Source organism: Chaetura pelagica, unplaced genomic scaffold, assembly GCF_000747805.2.
Source record: "Chaetura pelagica isolate M959 unplaced genomic scaffold, ChaPel_1.0 scaffold490, whole genome shotgun sequence".
NCBI classification, from domain to species: Eukaryota; Metazoa; Chordata; class Aves; order Apodiformes; family Apodidae; genus Chaetura; species Chaetura pelagica.
Window position 1 is genome coordinate 248977 of NW_009951936.1, and position 20225 is coordinate 269201.

At 39.2% G+C, this 20225-nt stretch overlaps 1 protein-coding gene across 1 annotated transcript in view; it reads left to right on the top strand.

The window, feature by feature from the left end:
* The first annotated feature begins 4953 nt into the window (after positions 1-4953).
* GTF2E1 (general transcription factor IIE, polypeptide 1, alpha 56kDa) overlaps positions 4954-20225 on the top strand; it is a 43795-nt gene continuing 28523 nt past the window's right edge. Inside the window, exon 1 of the mRNA XM_009996431.1 lies at positions 4954-5429. Coding sequence (XP_009994733.1) covers positions 4982-5429 — 448 coding nt within the window. The 5' untranslated portion in view covers positions 4954-4981. The remainder of the gene's footprint in view (positions 5430-20225) is intronic.

Below are 20225 nucleotides of genomic sequence, written 5' to 3' on the forward strand. Positions count from 1 at the left end.
AAAACCTTGTTAAGAGGCGTTACCATATTTCTTTGCACATGTAATTAATTCAGGCTTGACCTGCTTCAATGGAAGGTGAAATCACTTCTCAAGAATGCAATGATTAAAGTCCCCTGCTTTTGAATTTTAACCTGATATTCTCGTGGCACTGTATTACAACTTTTGTGCAGGATCATTGTATTTCTTGCATAGTGAAAGGCAGTAATCGCAGCTCATGTGTGTAGCCCAGTGTTCTTTGTGGGCCAGATGTCAGCTTCTCCTAGAGAAACAATTTGTTTAACCCTGGCCTGGTGAGTTTTGGCAGTGGTATATGCTCCTTCTTATGCCATTGTTCTGTATTACATAGCTTGCATGAGAACATGATTATCAAGAATGATGTTGTAAAATATGTCCTTCATCCAACCAGGCAGATGATGTTCAAGCCCTTGCTTGTGATCAGTTTGGTATTTGTTTGGGTTCAACGTATCACAAAAACTGGTGTTTGCTGAACATGCTCTTTTTTAGAGCTAAGTTCTTTGTGTTCAGCATTGTTGATGTCCATGTAGCAAAGCTTGGCATGGGTGTTCTTTTTTTTTCAATATTTCTTGATGCTGATACTAGTCAGTTGGTTGTCTTACCCAAAGGCTGTCTTCTAGAGGATTTTGAATTTAATCCATGTTAATCAACTTTTTGAAGTGAAGACTAATGGTAAAGAATGGTTTGTGGTGTTTTCAGAATGCTTGTATTTTCATATATCCATGCCTTGAAAAAAAATAACCAAACCAGTATGATATTAAAGATGCCCACTATTACCTGAGTACATATAAGATTTGGACATCACAAAAACTCCAGTAGAGGATAAGGAATAATAATGTGAAATAATAATAATTGTTTAAAAACTTCTGGTTCTAGTAGATTAAAAAATACATTCTAGTGATTGACACTAAAAATTACTACTGAATCTCTATCACTGAGAATCAAAGGAAAAGTATATACTCCTAGAGGTGGTTTTAGCTGTTGGTGTCTTGTAGGTCTCAGTTTTAAGGTGTTTGTTGGCATAACTCTGAAAATTGTACCTTAAACCTGTTTTGAAAGTGGTTGTAGAAATCTGCAACTGTCTTACCAGTAAGATTCTTGCAGAGGAAATGTTTTCCATCAGCTCTCAGATGAGGTAGCCAACATAGGTGCTTATTTAAAAACAGTTTTCTCCATTTTTTGTTACCACTGATGTTCTGAATGTCACTGCGCTCACTTAAAGCTGAGTCGCTAAAGTTTTTTTCAAGGAATTCTGAGGGAGTGGTGTATTGGTGAGGAGAGAGGGACTTGCTTTTTGTCTCTGAGATCAGCACTTAAAAACCCTTTGACTTTTAAAACTAGACATTTAAAATCCCTTTTGGGGTGCTAGGTTTTATTAAAAATTGATCTTTACATTAACGTTATACTGTGCTTAAATCTGAATAAGATTTAATGAATTTGAATGAATGAAGACTTCTGGCAAACTTCTGCATTGACATTATTTTATAGTATCACTGTGTTGCTGACAGATTCAGTCAAAAGCCAGGTTTATCTTTAAGTGACTGAAAGATTGTAAAAATACCCACCCAATGACATTGATTTTCAAGGACAATTTACTGTGATGGTATTCAGATTGGGTCTGACTTAGATATAAAAAAATACTGCATGGTAACTCATGATGAGGCATCCTTTATTGCTAATGTTTTTACCTTTAACACAAAGCTCTCTAAAATTGTCCTTTGTGTGAGATAAATCATTAGGTATTTGTCATGCAAAATAAAGCTAACTGACTCTAGAAGTACTTGTTTCATGGCTCATTCATGCTGTGATAAACATATTTCAATTTAATTTCCTTGAAGGGAAGCTGGACCTGGACATCCAGGCACTGTGTTCTGTAAGGTATTCCCAGCCTGCACATCAGCAGTCAATGTCTGTTCAGTTCATTTAAGTTTGCACACTGTGAATATCATCTGGCCCCAAGTTACAGGAAAAGCTCAAGAAGGGAACTTTTAAAATAAAGGAATGAAGTTGTTTTTTTCTTTTAACCAAAAGGCAGAAAAGACAGGACAATCTTAATTTACTGTTAAGCATCACAGTCCACAGCCTAATCACATTGCACTGGCTGTAACCCTTGAGAGTAAGGTACCCCCACAATTGCAGAAGAAGTTGGGGGCTGGAGAGAAATAAAACTTTGATGGTTAATGTTATTTGAAATTTTTTGAGAGGGCAGTGTTTCTTATACCAAAAAAAAAAATAAAAATATCCAAGCAGGCTACTTCGATAAATCATCACAGGTTTTTCAGTAGTCTTAGCTGATGGGAGTGGATCATGAGCTGCCTGTGAATCATGGTTACCTGTAGAGTTTGTTGATTCCAGGGGGATGCCATAGTGTGAGGAATGTAGAATTCTGTAATAGTGTTTGTCAAAAAGAGTTTTACAGGTTTTATGATAACCATGAAGAAAATAACCATGAAGAAGGTAGGATACCTATCCAGAACCTTCTGCTGTCATTCTCCTCATTCCTTTATTTGAGACTTGAATGCTGGGGAGGTACATATGTAGTGTGTGAAACATCTAATGGAAGTGAAAATTGAGATTGGGAGTTTTGCTTTTTATGATACTGGTTCACAGGTAAAAGTTGCTTAGCAAAGATGAACAAGCAGATATTAAGGTTTGGGGTTCTCTTTAGTTGAAGGAATTCCTTTATTTAGAAATGGTTATTCATATACTAAAATAGCATAGAAGTGTCCTATTGAAAGGACTAATTAGAGTTATATTTGAAGTTAATTTGAAGTACAGTACAACTGAATGGGCATTTCAGTGGCAAATATAAGACTTCATGCTTATCTTTTGTACATGAAAATCCAAGTGCATTATGAATGGAGGGAAAATTTGTTATTGCATACAGATGTATAGACTTGAAAGTCTGGACTGAAGATCCACAAAACCACCCTGTGAAATGACAGTAAGCCTTTGTTCTGTGCCTTATGGAATTGCTTCCCTTTTTCTCAACAGTGGACAAAACTGGCTGCTTCAGAAGAGTCATTGTAGTTAGTTGTCTGCTGGGGTTTGATTTTGGCTATGTCTGTAGCAGAGGAATTCCTTGCATAATATGATCCTGTGTGATCCTGTGTATGTCACAGAAGCATGTAATTGTCATGTCTGTTTGTTCCAGTTGATGTTGAGGTGGAAAAAAGAGTGAAAATACAGTGTTTCTTTTGAAATTATTTTCTTGTCACAGATAGCATGGTAAGTCATACATAAATGAAATATATTACATGGAATACTTTTTTGTATATAAGCACAGCATCTCCCTGTTCACTAAGTCTTGATTTTAACTTCATTTAATGTGCTTTATTAGCAGCGAGTTTCTATGGCCTGCATGTGAGACGCTTTAAATGAAATTTGTTCAATATCTTTTATCAATGATCTGATGAGGGGATTGAGAGCACCCTCAGTAAGTCTACAGATGACACCAAGTTGGGTGAAAGTGTTGATCTGCCTGAAGGTAAGAAGGCTTTACAGAGGGACCTGTACAGGCTGGATCAGTGGGCCGACGCCAATTATATGGCATTCAACAAGGCCAAGTGCCGGGTCCTGCATTGGGGTCAGAACAGCTCCAGGCAACGCTGCAGGCTTGGGGAAGAGTCGCTGGAGAGCTGCTCAGCAGAAAAGGACCATTGGGTGCTGACTGACAGCAGGCTGAGTATGAGCCAGCAGTGTGCCCAGGTGGCCAACAGCATCCTGGCTTTTATCAGGAATAGTATGGCCAGCAGAAGTAGGGAAGAGATCATGCCCCTGTACTCGGCACTGGTGAGACTGCACCTCAAGTATTGCGTTCAGTTCTGGGCCCCTCACTACAGGAAGGACATTGAGGTGCTGTGCATAGAAGAGCAACAAAGGTCGTGAAGGGTCTGGAGAACAAATCATATGAGGAGCGGCTGAGGGAACTGGGGTTGTTTTAGTCTGGAGTAAAGGAGGCTGAGGGGAGACCTCATTGCTCTTTGCAGCTACCTGAAAGGAGGTGGGTGTTGGCCTCTTCTCCCAAGTAAGTAGTGACAGGAACAGAATAAATGGCCTAAAGTTGTGCCAGGGGAGGTTCAGATTGGATATTAGTAAGAATTTATTTACCAAAAAGAGTGGTCAGGCACTGGAACAGGCTGCCCAGGGAGATAATCAAGAAATGTGTAAATGTGGCACTTCAGGGCATGCTCTAGTGGCTGAAGTAGTGGGGTTTATGTGTGGGGTTTTGTTTTGTTGGGGGGATTTTGGGTTTTTTGTGTGTGTTGATTGTTGGACTTGGTCATCTCAGAAGTTCTTTCCAACCATGATGATTTTGTGAAGGATCTGTCCTCTGGAAAGCCCTATTTGCACATCTAAGATCGAGGCTGAAGCAGTTGGTGATGTAGGAGTTGGTAGTGCTAAGAGTTTTTATACTGCAGTTTACTAAGGTCTATTTATGAGGAAGTAAGGAACACATATCTGTTCTCATTGTGCAACTGAGAGCTTATGCTTTGCTTGTATTAGCAAGCTGTCCTCGTATAATATCTCTACCTTATGGTGTCCGAGTAGTAGCAGCAGGCAAGTGACATCAACTGATGCCATAAGACTGCTTCACTCTTGAGCTGTTTTAGGACTTTTCTTATTTTGGTCTTCTTCTACTTCTCCCAAGCTACAAGTCTCAGTTGCTGATGAACCTGACTACTGGAGCTCAGCTTCAAGACAGCTTTCTTACTCGAGCTGAGTTGTCTATGACTGTATAGAAATTAAATCTGCCGTACGTTATGGTATCCATTTCCTGTGTGCTTTTTCAAAGTTTTCCATCATTTCCGAATTCTACTTCTGTACCATCTATGAAGAGAGAACAGGGCTTGGAAAAGAGAAATGGAAAACAAGCCATCCTTTTCTTAGTTCTAAGTGAGATAAATCACCTGTCTTTTTTTTTTTTTCATTGCAGTATACATGAAGCTCAAGATCTGAACCTGCTATGACTGACCCAGACGTCCTCACTGAGGTCCCAGCAGCTCTCAAACGCCTTGCCAAATACGTGGTGCGTGGCTTTTATGGCATTGAACATGCTTTGGCTCTGGACATTCTCATCAGGAACCCCTGTGTGAAGGAAGAAGACATGTTAGAACTCCTTAAGTTTGATAGGAAGCAGTTGCGGGCAGTTCTCAACACCCTCAAGGGTGACAAGTTCATCAAATGCAGGATGAGGGTAGAGACAGCTCCAGATGGCAAAACCACTCGTCATAACTACTACTTCATCAACTACCGCCTTCTGGTTAATGTGGTGAAGTACAAGCTGGACCACATGAGGCGAAGGATTGAGACCGATGAAAGAGACTCCACCAATCGCGCCTCTTTTAAATGCCCCATTTGCTTCAGCACTTTCACAGACTTGGAGGCCAACCAGCTGTTTGACCCCATGACAGGTAAGAGTAGAGGTAACAGAATACTCTGGTTCTGTCCTTTGTAATTGCTAGACTATAAGGAAACAGTCTTGGGAAAATTTTCTTGAGTTTGGCTGGAGCTAGAGGGCAGTCTGTTTCTGCAGGTGATAAATGTTTGAGCAAAATACAAAAAATAATGTATACAGACTTACACAGTCTTTACAGGCAAATAGCCACGTTGGTAAAGTGCTTGAGTGTCGAGCAGTAGAGAAATGGAGGTCATGTTGCAGTCATATTCAAGGATGAATAAGGCAGTCTGTCCTTGTTGGAAGCTGACAAATTTCAATATAACCTGGTCTTGCCTGTAAACTTGTATGACTTACTGGTAGTTTGCAGAATGGGCATATATACAGTTGATTTTGGTTTGCAAAATTTTTTAGTTTAGAGATAGTCATGCAGGAAGTGAACTGTCACTGTTTAATTTTCTTGTAGCCAGTTCTTTCTGCTGCACAACCTTGTTTCCCCAGTGTAAAGCAGTCTTATGAAAGTTAAAATAAATGAATTACAGGCTTGTCTGTGGTTGGGAGTAAACAATATTATTTTTCAAATTGTGTCTTAGTCTCAGTGGAGGTGTGTATCTGTCTCATGCATATGAAATGAGAAACTTTTCTGGATGTCATTGTCTTGCAGGGGCAGTCCAAATACTTTGTGCTTGTGTGCCAGGGGAAATAAGAAACAATACCTGCACCTGATGAGATCCTGTTTTGCTAGTCTAGTCTGGAATTATTTGGGGAAGAAGGCATGGAAGAGGGGTTGGGCCTTAGGCTTTCGCTTCATGAAATAGTTTCTTTCCTTTTTAATTTTTCTTTTGAATTCTTTGTCCTGATCTTACTTTTCCACAAAAATAAAAAGGGCAAAAGTCAGGAGAGCACTCAGAAACAGTGGTTTGTGGGGTTTTGTGTAAATTATCATAATGAGAAACAGTTAAAATTCATAGTTTAGTGGTATTGAAGCTTTTCATCTAGGACTGCTGATGTCTCGTCTGCTTTGGAGAAGGGCAGACCCAGCAAATGTTCAGCCTCATTTTCCCTCCTTCCTGCCTTCAAAGATTAAGAGCTGTGAAACTCCTTTTCTTTGAACAACCATGAAACTGATATTCACTACTAGAGAAGCAGAATCCACTAAGTCACGTAACAGTTGTTGCTGTAATCCAGCACAGCTCTCTAAGTAGAAGTTACTCTCTTGTGGAGCAACAAAACCAGCAATGCCAGCACAGATTTTCTGTACTCACCACTGAGTGCAGAAACAACACGTGCTTTCTACAGTAATGATCATCTGTGGCAGCTACAGTCGTGGGTGTCAGGCTGAAGGGGAACCGTGCTTTTGCAGTTTGCTTCAGTAATGACAGTGTAGAGAACCTGTGCAGAGAAATAAAACATAGTGGGCAATGTGAGTTACTCATCCCAAGGAGACCTGTAACACCTGGAATGTGAGTCCTCCTGGCCTGTGTGGGTGGAGAGTTCCAAGAACAAATAATTGGATGTTGAGGAGATGCAGAAGACAATAATGCTGGGATTCAGCTTTGACAGCAAGGCCTGTGCTCCAGGAACTGATGAGGTCAACCAAGAATTTGTCTGCAGTACAGGGACTAGCTGTCTTCTCAGTGCAACATCATTCACTGGCATGTGGAATGTTTTGCAGTTTTGCTGATGGAAGGAAAGATTGAGTACTGTTTTCCCAGCAATTCCCAACAGCTGGTTTCTGTCACTATTAATGCAAATAACAAGATAGCTAGTTTATCTTCACTTACTTTCAATAAGAACATACCTGTCTAGAATTCTTGTATATTCTGTTTGTCCTTATATGACTTTTAAGTCAATGTTAGCTTCATCTAGATAGTGCATGATTATACTATTGTTTCTCAAGAGCTTTTACATGAAATACAAGTTTAGAGAGGGCTTTCCAGTTACTGTATCGGAAGATTTCCTGCTGTCTCCAAAGGATGAGATAGCTACTTTTTTCGATGAGAGGTAAATAAGTGGGTGATACTTTTTTTTTCCTTTTTTTTTTTTTTTTTTTTTTGCAAGAATGGTAACCTTATGTTGCAGTGGATTGTGTTGTCTGCATATGTTTCCTGCTCCTCTACAATTCTGTATTAGAAAAGAACTGAGACACCTTTGGATCTCTCACAAACGGAGCTTGTGAGGACAAGGCATGCGGAGGAACAAGGTTTATCAGACAGTGAATAGCATCCTTTTCCAAGGGTGTCTCTAGCCCTTATCAGCCTTGTGCAGAAACCTCTCCCACTCATTGAAACTCATGGCAGTGCAACTGCTGAAGGGTAGCTGAAAGCCACATGAATTTCAGTCACAGCTGACCTAAGCTGATCCTGGACTGCAGCCATGTTGATAAAATTTATGAACTAAAAGGCCTGCAGGGCCAAAGTCTGTTAGTCCATGGGACAAGCAGAGCATGGAAGGCATTCTCTGCACTAGTCTAGACCAACCTGCACTTTAATTGGCGGTCTGCTGTTAAAAGACATCCTGTTTCACTGTCTGCTTTTTGTCCTTGTCAGGCAGATGGTTTAGATGTTCTGTGTTTGTTCTGCTTTGCTTTCCTCTTCCCTAGTTAGAATCAAATGCAAACTGATCAATTGTTGTAGAATGAAAGGGTTAGAAAAGAGGTTATTGCTCTTTTCCTTCCTTAACAGTCATAGTGAGGAGGTTTCCAGAATCTCCCCATGATTGTAGTCATTCTGTTGCCATTTGTGAATGAACAGTGCTTATGAAGATCCTATCTGTAAGTTGAATCCATAGTGTGCTTTAATTTTTACCACAGCATCTGTCTGCCTCTTGGCTTTAGCAGAGGTCTGTTTCTTACAGGTTACCATGTGTCAAATGGAGGCTTTTTTAACTCTGTGCTTTAATCCATTTGTGAATAATTTTGAAGTAAACAAATAAATAATATCACACTTGCTCCTCTGTGGCAGTGTTTACTGTTGTCTCCAAAGAAGCAGTATCAGTGAGTTCTGCTTTTCGAGGGAGCTTTTTACATACTGAGCAGGCAGTTCTTCCCCACTTTTGTGAGTGTTTTGAGATCTACAGAAAGAACAAAACCAGTGCTGTATGAATGAAAAGTGGTTTACTTCTAGCCTTGTGTTTGAAATGGGATGACTGAGAAAGGAAAAAAGATTGTCATTATCCTGGAAGATTCTAATATAAGCACTGGAAATATAGATGACTACCTTTCACTTGTGCCATCATTTGCTGTCTAACTGTGCCCTGATAGTTCATCATTCTGTGTTCTGCATGCTAGCAATTGCATGCAGCTGCTCTGGTCATGAAGCCTCACACGGGTGAGAAGCTGCAGCCATTCCCTTAAACAAGGCAAGGGCTATCTCTTAAGGCAGGGATGTACAAGAAAGAGTTTAATTGTGTAGCAGTAAGAAAAGCCAAATGTTAAAGGTGTACTGTTTGTGACACTGCTGAACTCTGTGTATTCCCAGACCTGGGCTGACAGTGGACACTGGCATAAAGGTACACTGGGTTTTCAAGTGTTTGACCTAGAGGTAGGATGTTACTTCATCAAGCTCTTACACAGGCCTGTGGGAAGAGTTTCCTTCTCGGTGCTTTTAAATGTAGGAACTACAGAAATTTGCTTTCTGTAGGCGACTTCCTGAAATTGGAGAGTAATCGAAACAATTCAATACCAGCTTGTGGCTTAGAGTAAAAAAAAAAACCAAACCATGCAACTTTTGGAGAATTAAATATGCAGAAGTCACTTTTGTGGAGTGTGGGGGGAAGGACAGGAGGAGCTGCATTATCTCACCCAGCAGAGGGAGCTGCCTTCTCTGCTCTATACATACGGGCTCTGGATTGATTCATTTATTGAATGTCACAAAACTGGAAATTATGTTCATGGATCTGTGTTCTGTAGCATGATTAATTGGATGGTGTATTTGTAAATCTAGTGTAGTGTTGGAGTTGACTGTGAAATTCAAGGTCGATTTGAAAGAAAGTATGTGACTAGAAACCACAAAAAGCAGAGTGGGGTGGAAGTGAAGGAGTGACAAAACCAAGATCCTGCAGTGCATCACACTGTTATTCAGTCCTAGATTTCCTTAGGTATTCTAAATACCAAACTGTATCAGGATACTCATCAGCCTAGCAGATGAATTTGATGTTATAAAGAAAATAAAAGGCTAGACAAAGCAGTTTTCCCCTCTGTTCTCTTCTACCTTTGCAATATAATTTTTGTCCAGTCTTGCATTTCTTTCACTTCTGTTACTGTGAATAAAAACCTTGATGTTAACAGTATATTGTAATTACAGTTGGTCTCTCTTATATATGTCTATACTGTCTTCACCATAACATTCAGTTAGATAAGACATGAATAATAGTGGAAAGAAAAAGATGGAAGATAAGTGGGTAATGTGATTCAGGAAGACGATGCTGTTGGGATGTTCTTAATTGCAGTTGTAATCACTGGAGTCTTTTGTTGTTGGAAATCATAGCAGCTCATTACTTGTCTCTTCTTTGCCCTCCCACCATTTGCTTTTGTTTTGGTGAATGATTTGTGGATATAGTTGTCTTAGTCTTCCTGAAGATGTGCTCTAATACTAGCATACTGTGTATCTGGATCCCTTTCTTACTCTGTGTGCAGATATGAAATTTAATTTGGGAAGAACAGATTGAAGGTGGCAATATCATTTTTGAAGAAGGGAAGACAACACCTTGAATTTCATTTTAACGCCACTGTTTTACTGTCAGTCTCTCACATGTCATTTGTGTACTTCATAACAGAATTGCACATAACGCATTCAAAGGCTGGTTTTCTGTACCTGTGACAAGGCACCTTGTATCACACTTAGGCAACCTGTGTGCAACTGAGCTTTTGTATGGTTCAGGCCCTGCTACTGAGATCAGAAATGTGAGTAGCCTTTGATTTTTTTGCCTTGGTCTTAGGTGTTGCTCAGCTTCTTACTTCATCCCCAATGAGCTATTCAGATCACGTCTGTCTTTTCTTCTTGTTTCAACTTTTTACCTCCTCAGGCAAAAGTTCTAGTTTCAAATTTTCCTGATCAGATTCAAATTACTTTTGAACCTGTCCTATTTATTTTGTTAATTTTTCTTATGCTTCCCCTTCTGCCTGTTTTTCACCTTGCCTTTTCTTGTGGAGCTCTTGTGTCCATTTCTGGTACCTTTCTTTTTGTGTTCTGTACCTTCCATCCATTAGTTAAAAAAAAATAAATCAGAGAATGATTTGGGTTGCAAGGGACCTTAAGGATCATCTAATTCCAACCTCCCTGCATGTACAGGGACATCTCCCAATAGGCCAGGTTGCTCAAAGCCCCATCCAACCTGACCTTGAACACTTTAAGGGAGGGGGCAGCCACAACCTACCTGGACAACCTGTTCGAGTCTCTTACCACCCTCACTAAAGGATTTCTTCCTAATATCTAATCTACTTTTTCTCTCTTCAGCTTAAAGCAATTACCCCATGTCCTCTCATTACAAATCCTTGTTAAAAGTCCCTCCCCAGCTTTCCTGTAGCCCCTTCAGGTACTGGAAGGCCACTATAAGGTCTCCCTAGAGCCTTCTCTTCTACAGGCTGAACAAGCTCAGCTCTCTCAGCCTGTCTTCATAGAGATACTCCATCCTCTGATCACCTTCATGGCCCTCCTCTGGATTTGCTTCAACAGCTTCACGTCCATGTTTATTGGGGACAAAAAATCCCAAATAACTTAGAAATATTTAATCTATATGTTCACACTGTATAGTCAATCCTATTTTATTTTTATGCCGTTGATTCTTGTCCTTTAGGTTCAAGGATTTTCAGAACATTCTGGATTGTTTTGTCTACTGTGTACTGCCATGCGGGTGCTACATGATATTACCACTACAACAATTTGCAGCTTTTTAGCAGCCAAAACCAGGACTTAGAAAGTCTTTTTGTATTTGGCATACCATAAAATTCCTTTGAAAAAGAAGAGATTCAGAGCAATTCTGTTTTGAACAACTTCAAATTCTGTGAAGATATTTTTTTTCTTGTTAGTTTTCCAAGTGTATGGAAACCCATCAGTGTAATTTTTCTTGACTTTGCAGGCACATTTTGTTTGTCTGTGCTGCCACTGAAAGCTTTTGGCGAACACCAAAAGAAGGAAACTGCCCATGCTCTGCTTAGTTTCTCTGTTTCTATTCAAATTTCTGGCAAAAGCTCTAATAGTATTCCTGTCAACTTTACTCTGCTTCAACTTTATGAGGCCTGGAACCACAGGAAAGGGAAAACTGAGAAAAAAATATATCAGGATTAATGCATGTTTTTCTAAAAGTAAGAACGTTCTTTAGAATTACTTACAAGGGATGTGCAGGTTATGTCTGTAACTTGAACTCATACCCTGTGGGTTTGATACCCTGTCTGAAAGATAACCCCCTTTTAGTCTAACTGGAGATTGCTCAGCTTGGTGCAGAAATAGATGGAGGTAGTGTCAGAATCTGTGCCACGCAGAACATCAGATTGGAGGATTGTAAGACTCTGGAGTCACTCAGAAAAGCTGTTGCCTGTAAAGTCCTGGCTAGTCACTTCTCTATTCTAGGTTGACCTCTGGCTGGTGTGCTGTGTATCTTAGATTAAAAATGATGTCTGATAAATGCATATCCTGACTTACGGTATTGATACCTTTTGATATTTTTTTTTTGTCTGCAAAGGACACGTTATTACTAGTAGTGCAGGAAGTAATTGCCCTTCAAATAAAGGTTATCTATCACTTTAACTTTTCTCTTGGTGTTGCAAATGGAAATAGATAACAGCAAGAAGATCCCTGTAAAATCTGTGAGTATTGCTAAGCCATTTGCAGTGATGAAAGCTGGACTTGCAGCATTGCTACTCTTATGAAACTGCATTCTTGGTAATACCATCTGGTAAATGTGTCATCCTTTTAGGTATGGGTATCTCTTCAGTTGGATTGGGAGCTCATGTAGAATCCTGTACTTGTGTTGCAGTCTTTTTGCTGCGGGTTACAACTAAAGGGTATATTATGTTGGCTGAGTTGGTATTTCGGCCTAGTCTCGTCGGCCAAAGTTTAAGAAAAAAAAAAGTTCTTTAATTCCTAATGAGCTTCATTGGATGTTCGCTCTGTTCAGTTCCATCTTTCTCTGCTTACTGTCTGGCTTAATTTATCCACAGTAGGACAGAAGGAAGAACTGTCAGCTCAGATCTGCCGAGATGGTGCATATGAGCTGGAGCAGAAAAAGCTCTTACTGAGAAGAGGAAAGGATTCCTCTTTTCTTTTCCAATTTTATATTTAATATGTATTAAATAATGTGGTGCTTCTGAACAAACAATAATTTGATGTCTGTCTCATGCAGTCCCTTTTTAATGCTTAATCTACCTATTCAAGAGAAATATCTTTGGATGCTCAAAAATTTGGTTACAATATTTTTAATTTAGTTGAGCTAAAAATGATCTGTACAGTGAGATGAATGAGCAACTCAGTGTCCCTCTAGATAATATAAAGTTGTTCTGAAGGTGCTTCTTTTTTATTTTTTATTTTTTTTCTTTTTAAGAAAATGTTAAATTGCTTCTCTAATTGCAAACCCAGGTCAGCAGGAAGGGAAAACTGTAGCATGAAATGTTATTGTGAAAGGCAGAGGTGCAAATTTGGTTGATATCTTCTGAATTTTCTGGAGCTTACTACCTAAACTACGCCCAAGAAATACATTTTTACAGGCCATTCTACATGAATATTGCAGACTGTGATCAAGTTGCTATTTCACAACTGAGTTACTGCACTGCTATGCCCTTAGAGCACCTTGCATGCCTCATTCTCCACTGATAACCTGCTGTGGCCTCCCCGACAGAGATTATTAGCTTGCATCCCATACAGTGCTCTAGAGAAAAATGTATTTTAAACTGCTGACTGGCTTTGTGTAGCTGTACTTGCTCCTTGGCCACAAAAAGCTGGTGTCTTTTTGTTTTTCACATGTAATCAGAGTAAGACAGCATGATTTATTTTCTCTCAGAGTAGAAGTTAGAAGTCCAAGTGTGTCCGTCCTGTACTGAAATACATCTTCCAGCAGATGCTGCAGGTCCGGCATGAGGGCTGATGCATGGTCAGTGTTGACGTTTGGATGGTGAGATGGCATAGTAATACTATGGTTGTGGTGGTCAAAAATGGCAAGTAATAGCGAAATATAACAGACAGCTGTATGGATCTATGAGTCTATAAATGAGGATATGAATTCATGAGTCTATAAATTTTATAAGGTTGAGAAGTAAGTGATAACAGAGGCTTTACCATGAAATGCTTCATTAGGTAGATTAGATCAGCTTTACCTCAATTATTCTCAAGTTCCAGAGGATGAAGTAGTATCTGTGTTCACCTGGTATTTCTTCAAGATAAACTATTTTATTTAAGGATTTTTCTTTTCTAGTTGTCTGTATGTACGACTCAGATGCACCAGAGAGATGTCTCTCTGCTGTGGAGGCACACAGGAGAAACTTTTTGCCCATCTACCAGTATGTTCTGAAGGAGTCTTTTGGGAGCCCTGAACAAAATATTATTTAAACAAGTAGATATAGAAGTCTTGTAAATGTTACTAAGCTGTACACACTCTGGAAGGCAAGTGAAGGGTCCCCAGAATGGTTTGCTGAAGCCGGTTCCATACCTAGAGGAAATCTGACTTACTTGGTTTGAGTGTTTGGAGCTTTATAGTATTTATTGAGGATGAAAATAGGTCCTTTACAGGCAGAAGTAGAAATTGTAACATCCTGCAAGGTGAAGTGTTTCAAGCTCAGTTGCTTCTTGTAAAAGAAAATGCCTTCTCAGGCAGGCCTAATTTTCAGTATTCTAGTGAAGTAATCTTCTGGTCTTTGCTCTTTTTTAATAATGTCTGAATTTCAGAATAACCTAACAAGAAGGTGATGGCAAAAGGGTGTAATTCCGTACTATATAAGGGTGGGAAACAAGGGAAGAGAGTCTTTCTCTTGCTACTCTGGTAGTCTTTTTAGGTTGGTGTGCATTGTGGTTTTGGGGGGTGAGGCGTGTGTTTTTGGTTTGGGCTTGTTTGTTTGGGGTCGTCTTTTGCATTTTGCTTTTCACACTTTAGAGGCATTAATTAATTTTTTCATGTGATCTAAAGGAGGTCAAAGTTGATTCCTGTTAATTCTGTACTCAAGGGGTGTGCATTTGATCCTTGATCTGTGAGTTTGGACAACTAATCTTTTCCACTAATCTGTTACATTGTCTGGAAAATTAGCAACTTTCCCTCTGGCAACATTCAAACTGTTCTGTTATCTTCTCAGTTAGAATGGTTTCCAGCTTATGAACATGTACCAATTGTATGAGTGAGTGAGAAACATGGGGTTTCTATAGTGAGCTGATCAGCTGTGCAGGAGGAGTGCAATGAAGATTGTTCCTGCTAGCCAGTTTTCAAAATAGCTGAGTATTGTGAGGACAGAGTTGCTTGCAAGAGTATGCCAAGTGAAACTGCAGCAGGTGCCCTAATGGAAATGCTTGATAGCTGGCAGTAATGCCGTCCCCTTACATGCCAAGCATACACTTCTTGCAGTTGCCATCCACACATGGTCTGCCAGGGCACAAAATCTGCTTCCTTTCATTTGCAAGAATAAGAACTATGTCCCAGCCAGATTCAATCTGGTTCTTAAATATGGGGGATGGATTTGAGGTTACCGGCATCAATCTAATTCAAAGAAATATTGAAGTTCACTTTAATAGAAAGTTGCTGGTTCATTTCTACCTTGTATGACATTTTGGTACAGGAAATTCAACAGCTGGTTTTCCAAAAGAGTGGCCAAATGCTGTGAAGTGCCAGTATAGTATATGGAGAAACCTAGGCACAGCATTTGGGAGACTTGTCCAGAGGCTTTTCTGTGGATTACAAAGTTTTGAAGAGACTTTGTTTCTGTTAGGCTCCTGTTGAACAAGAGAGCTTTACCTTCCACTTTGTCTGAAGCTATTGCACATTTCAAAAAGGGTAGGTGTATGAATTAGACTAGTGTCTCAAAAATAACCTTTCTGAACCTGGACACATGGCCTATGATGCATCTGACTCAAAGGCTCTCTACTTCAGTGGTTATACTTAAACATGGCCTGATAGGCATGCCTGTGGCAAAGCAACTCTGGAATAAAAAGATGACAGGAGGAACACAAGTGCAAATTCTTCTAGAGAGTCCTTAACTTGCCCACAGGCTGTATGTTGGCTCTCATTGGATTCTTTAATCAGAACTGCAGGCAGCCTAGTGTATATCTCAAGCTTGCACAACTGAAATGGAGAACCAACGGTATACTTAAAGGGACAAAAATGTTCCACAGGCAGTTGTGCTCATTCTGTTTCTTGTTAACCATGTTTTCTGAGAAACAGGTGCCATTAAGAGTGTATATAGGTAATATATTAATTGCTTTCCTTTTTTTTTTTTTTTTTTTTTTGTCCCGTACAAAATCAAGCTAAAAATAAGGTTAAGATTTGTATTGTTAAGTGAGCTACTAATCAGTTACCAGCTATGAACATTAAAATTTCCATCTGAATTTGTTGAAAGTTTGATATTAAAGCCCGTAAGTTCTTACTGATACAGAACTATCATTGTTGAATAGTATAAAATTCTTAACTTAAGTTTCTAAAGCAGAGAAAAAAAACCCTCTGAGCCTAATTTTCATCAATATAGACTTGCTCACAAATATATATTCTTTCATTATATTTTTCAGTCTTGCTTTAACCATTCTGGTGATTCGATATAGTCCTTATCACTGACTTCAGTAGAATATTTTGCAATGTGGAAGATTTTATCTGGAGAATTTTGTCCTGTTGCACACAACTTCAGTCTTTCACTTTCGGAAGTAATTATCTTTCTCTCTGCATCATCCCCCACAATTGTGGGATGAAATTGAACCAGAAAAACAGAACTATGCCAGGAGTCTTCATATTGACGTTTACTTGTTCCCTGAGAGGGTCAGATTCAGTGTCTTCTTTTCTCCTGTCATATATTAGATTATTGGTCTGTGTGCTCTTTACTCATTCTAATTCTACTTGTCCTTTTTTTCTCATTAAAAAGCTATTCCCCTGCCCATGCTCTCCAAAAAGGGGCAGAGGAAGAATTTGTCTGTTAATAACAGGATAATAAGCCTTTGGGTTGAATGTTTATTCTGTTGAGGTCTCAAAACGTAGCAGAAGTAGTTGGTACTTGACGAAAGAAATTCTGTCCAGCCATATTGGCTATGCAGATAAGAAAATTGCAACTGGAGGATCGAGGGGGTTTTTGCCATCTAGAGGAAACAAGCTTTTTTGCTTGAAAAATAATGAGATTTGGGGAGGAGGAAAGAGGAAAATGAAAACGGAGAGATTAGGGGATTGCAAGTGCAAGACAATATTCATTTTTAGGTAAGTAAACAGTCGACTGTTCCACCTAATGTGCTCTTCAGGGAGAGGCAACAATAGGGAGAGGCATGAAACCTACTTGGTGACGATTTGCATTTCAAAAGGATTGGCGAGGCTTTTAATTCCCTCCACCAGAGATGGCCAGGAAAGGCATTTCTTCAGAACACAGCATCCTGTCTTCAATGATTAAAGGAAATCTGGGTGTAGGAAGGAAATGGGCAGCTGCTTTGGCAGAACAGGAAAAAACTCCGTGATACACAATCACTTGGATAGTCAGTCTAAAATTGCATCATGGGAGAATTTTCTCTCTTTGCAGTCAAAAATTCTTACTTTTGGGCTGTTCAATAGGTTTATTCTTACTTTCCTGCTCATTCCTGGCGACTTAACTGTGGCTAATAAAAGTCCTTTGATTGTGCTTACAGGTGGAGCTAAGTCTGTCTTTTTCTGTTAGTCTGAAGTGTTATGATCGAGAGTTCAGGTTGAGAAAAAGGGTTAAACTACTCTGCTTCTGAAAACAATCCTATTGACAAGTAGAGAAACGCATTTAGCAGTTTTACTGCACAACTTGAGTATATAAACTCTACTGTCTGTGGTTACAGGAATACTCAAATATTGTAGTTTTGAGTTGCAAAGAGAAGATTAGCAGCTTTTCAATGTCATTCACTGGAGACCCATGTTTTTCCATAATAATTGTACTGAGCTCATGAAATGGATTAAAAAGGGGTTTCCTTGTCCATCCTCAAGCCTAAAAAGAAGCAGATACAGGATCTTGACGTGAATAGGGGACAATGTTATAATTTGACCAGGGAAGACAAAGGATTAGGTGATTTGTGATGCTTTGTTCAAATTGAAATGAAGACATGGCAGTCTCTGGTTCTTCCTTCGAAGTGAACAAGATCAGAGAAATGATTATTGTTGCAAACAGACCACATAAATTTTGAAAACAAACAACAACCATCCACATTTTTTCATATGAAGCCAGTAACAGTCATAAATAAATTTGCTGATATGTGTGCATAAAAATATTGATGTAAAATTTTAATAATGTCAGAGAAGCTCATGAAGGAAGAGGAGGTAATTCTCACCTGCTGTATTTGGTGTTATGTAGGTTAAAACTTCCTGAAGACTTTGGGCTGATTCTGTACTTGGCATGAACCTTTTGGGGATTTTGAAGTATTTAACCCAAGGAGGTCTCAAGACAAAGTCAAGTTGCTTTCTATCTCCCAAATATTTTTTATGTGATAACTGAACATGGGGTGTCCGGACTGGAACGTTTTTTTTACTGAGGAATGAGTTCTTCAGTCCTATCTGTAGTCCTTCCTCTCAGCCAGGGGTTTTGTCAGTGGTAAATGTTTTGGTGCTTTCATCTTAACCTGCCTGGAGTTGAAAGTTAATGACCCACAAAAACAGTAACTTGTAAGGCAAGCAGGAGCTTGTTGCTTTTGAACAATGAAGGGTGCTGTGGTCCTCAGCAGTTTGATATTTGCTTAAAAATGTAATCCTAATAGTAATCTGTATCTGCACGACAAACTCAGAGGTAGGGTGTTAAGGATTTGCTGCCTTGTGGGTTGTCAAGACTGCAGTGGTTATGGCCTCATGGAGGGACAAACAGCTTCAGTTGTGGAACCAGAGATGTGGCTGAGCCTGAGCTTGACCCATGCCCACATCAGCATGCAACTTTTGGATCATCCTAGATGTTCCTTGGGCAACATTGTGATACCACAGTAGAAACTTGCACTGGGTGTGAGCTCCAGAGATCCCCCCTTTTATTACATACTTATATAGCTTTATGACTTACTATTTAGGTTCCCCATCTTCAAAATGAGAATGTATAGCACCTTTTTGTCACACTTGATTGATTTGTCTGATTAGATTGACAGATTTAGAAATAGAATTTTTTTTTCAATGTATTTTTTGCAAATCTCCAGTTCTGTGCTACTAAGCCTCTAGATCCCATGTGAATAGGACTGATGACATAGACTTTGTTATCTTTGCCAAAATTACTCCTTTTTCACCCTGCTTCTCCCTCTTCAAAATCCAAGTGATGAGGTCTACCAAAAATTCAAGTTCACTGCTGTGCTGCTGCTCTTCCACCTGTAAAGGAAAGGAATAACAGCTTGTTTCTCTTAACCCCTTTTCATTTGAATTTTAATTTGTTAGCTCATTTATATCAAATCTGGGAAAATACCAGTTAAATTTGCGCACAATGCATTTCTAACAGCAAGATGGCAATTTACCTTGGAGTTGTGCCAATTCTGCTCCCTCAGATACAATCATTTGTGGTACCAAGCATGAGTGCATACTTAAGGAGAGGGAAAACAAAAGCAAGTAAACAGCAAAACAGGCCTTCTATTTGAAACTCCCTGTGAGAGCTGAGAGTTTTGCAATTAATGTCTGTATGTTTGTTTATAATCAGTTTTGAAAGAAGCATTAAGACCCTGTAAGCTTCTGAATGCTGAGGGACAGGAAATCGGTTTTGGAAATCTGTGTCTGAGAATTCATTTATATAGTTGTTTATTTCTTCTCAGATCACTGCCTGTATCAGAATTTGTGAGACAAAAAAATTCAAATACGTACTTGCTGATGTATTTTCTGAAAGCATTATGAAGTGACTTTCTTCAAATGTAGTGGCAATGTTTGGTATGCTGTAGAATTTGTCAGTGTGAATACTTTGGTTCCAACTTGTGATGACTTCATTTAGGATCTGCTGTCAGCTGAAATGCAAAATCCTTTGATATATTTTGTAATATGCTTTTTCGTCTCAGGTTATAGTAGATAAAGCTTGGAATTGGTATCTTACTCAAAAGTTACATTGTTTAAGAAGATGCCTTGTGGGGTAGTCTCAAGCATAGGCTTCTTGTCTCTCTCTGTCCTTCTAAGTGCAGCATTATTGCAGTGTCTGAACAACGGTAGGATATATTGTTTTCATCCCTATTTCACCCCTGCCTATCCTAAGGTGCCAGTATAAAGCTCACAACAGTCTTCTGTGCTGGTATGTGTGAATAATATAACAAGTGTGATGCTTTGGACTTTTGTTAGCAGTTGACAGGATGATGTTTACTATTTCTGTACTTTATAAAACCAGTCTTTCCTTCCATTTGTCTTCTACCAAGTATTTGCTGCATTTTCCAGTTTTGTCTCATTAGTACATTGCCCATTCATATACAAATCTACTATGAATCTTTAGCAGAAAGTGTGAAGTAGAAGTTAACTAGGGTAGACCCTTGAAACACCCTCTGAGACTGACAGTGAACCATGACTTTTTCTAAAAACGTTCTCCACCAGTTATGAAGTAATTTTCTGATTAATTTGTCTGCACAAATGTTTATTGAGTTTGCTGATGAGAATACAAAACAGTTGACCATTCTCCCTTTCCCCAATCAAAATTATCCCATCAGATCCCCATTATACTTTAGCTTATCCAAAACTTAGGATTGGGCTCACT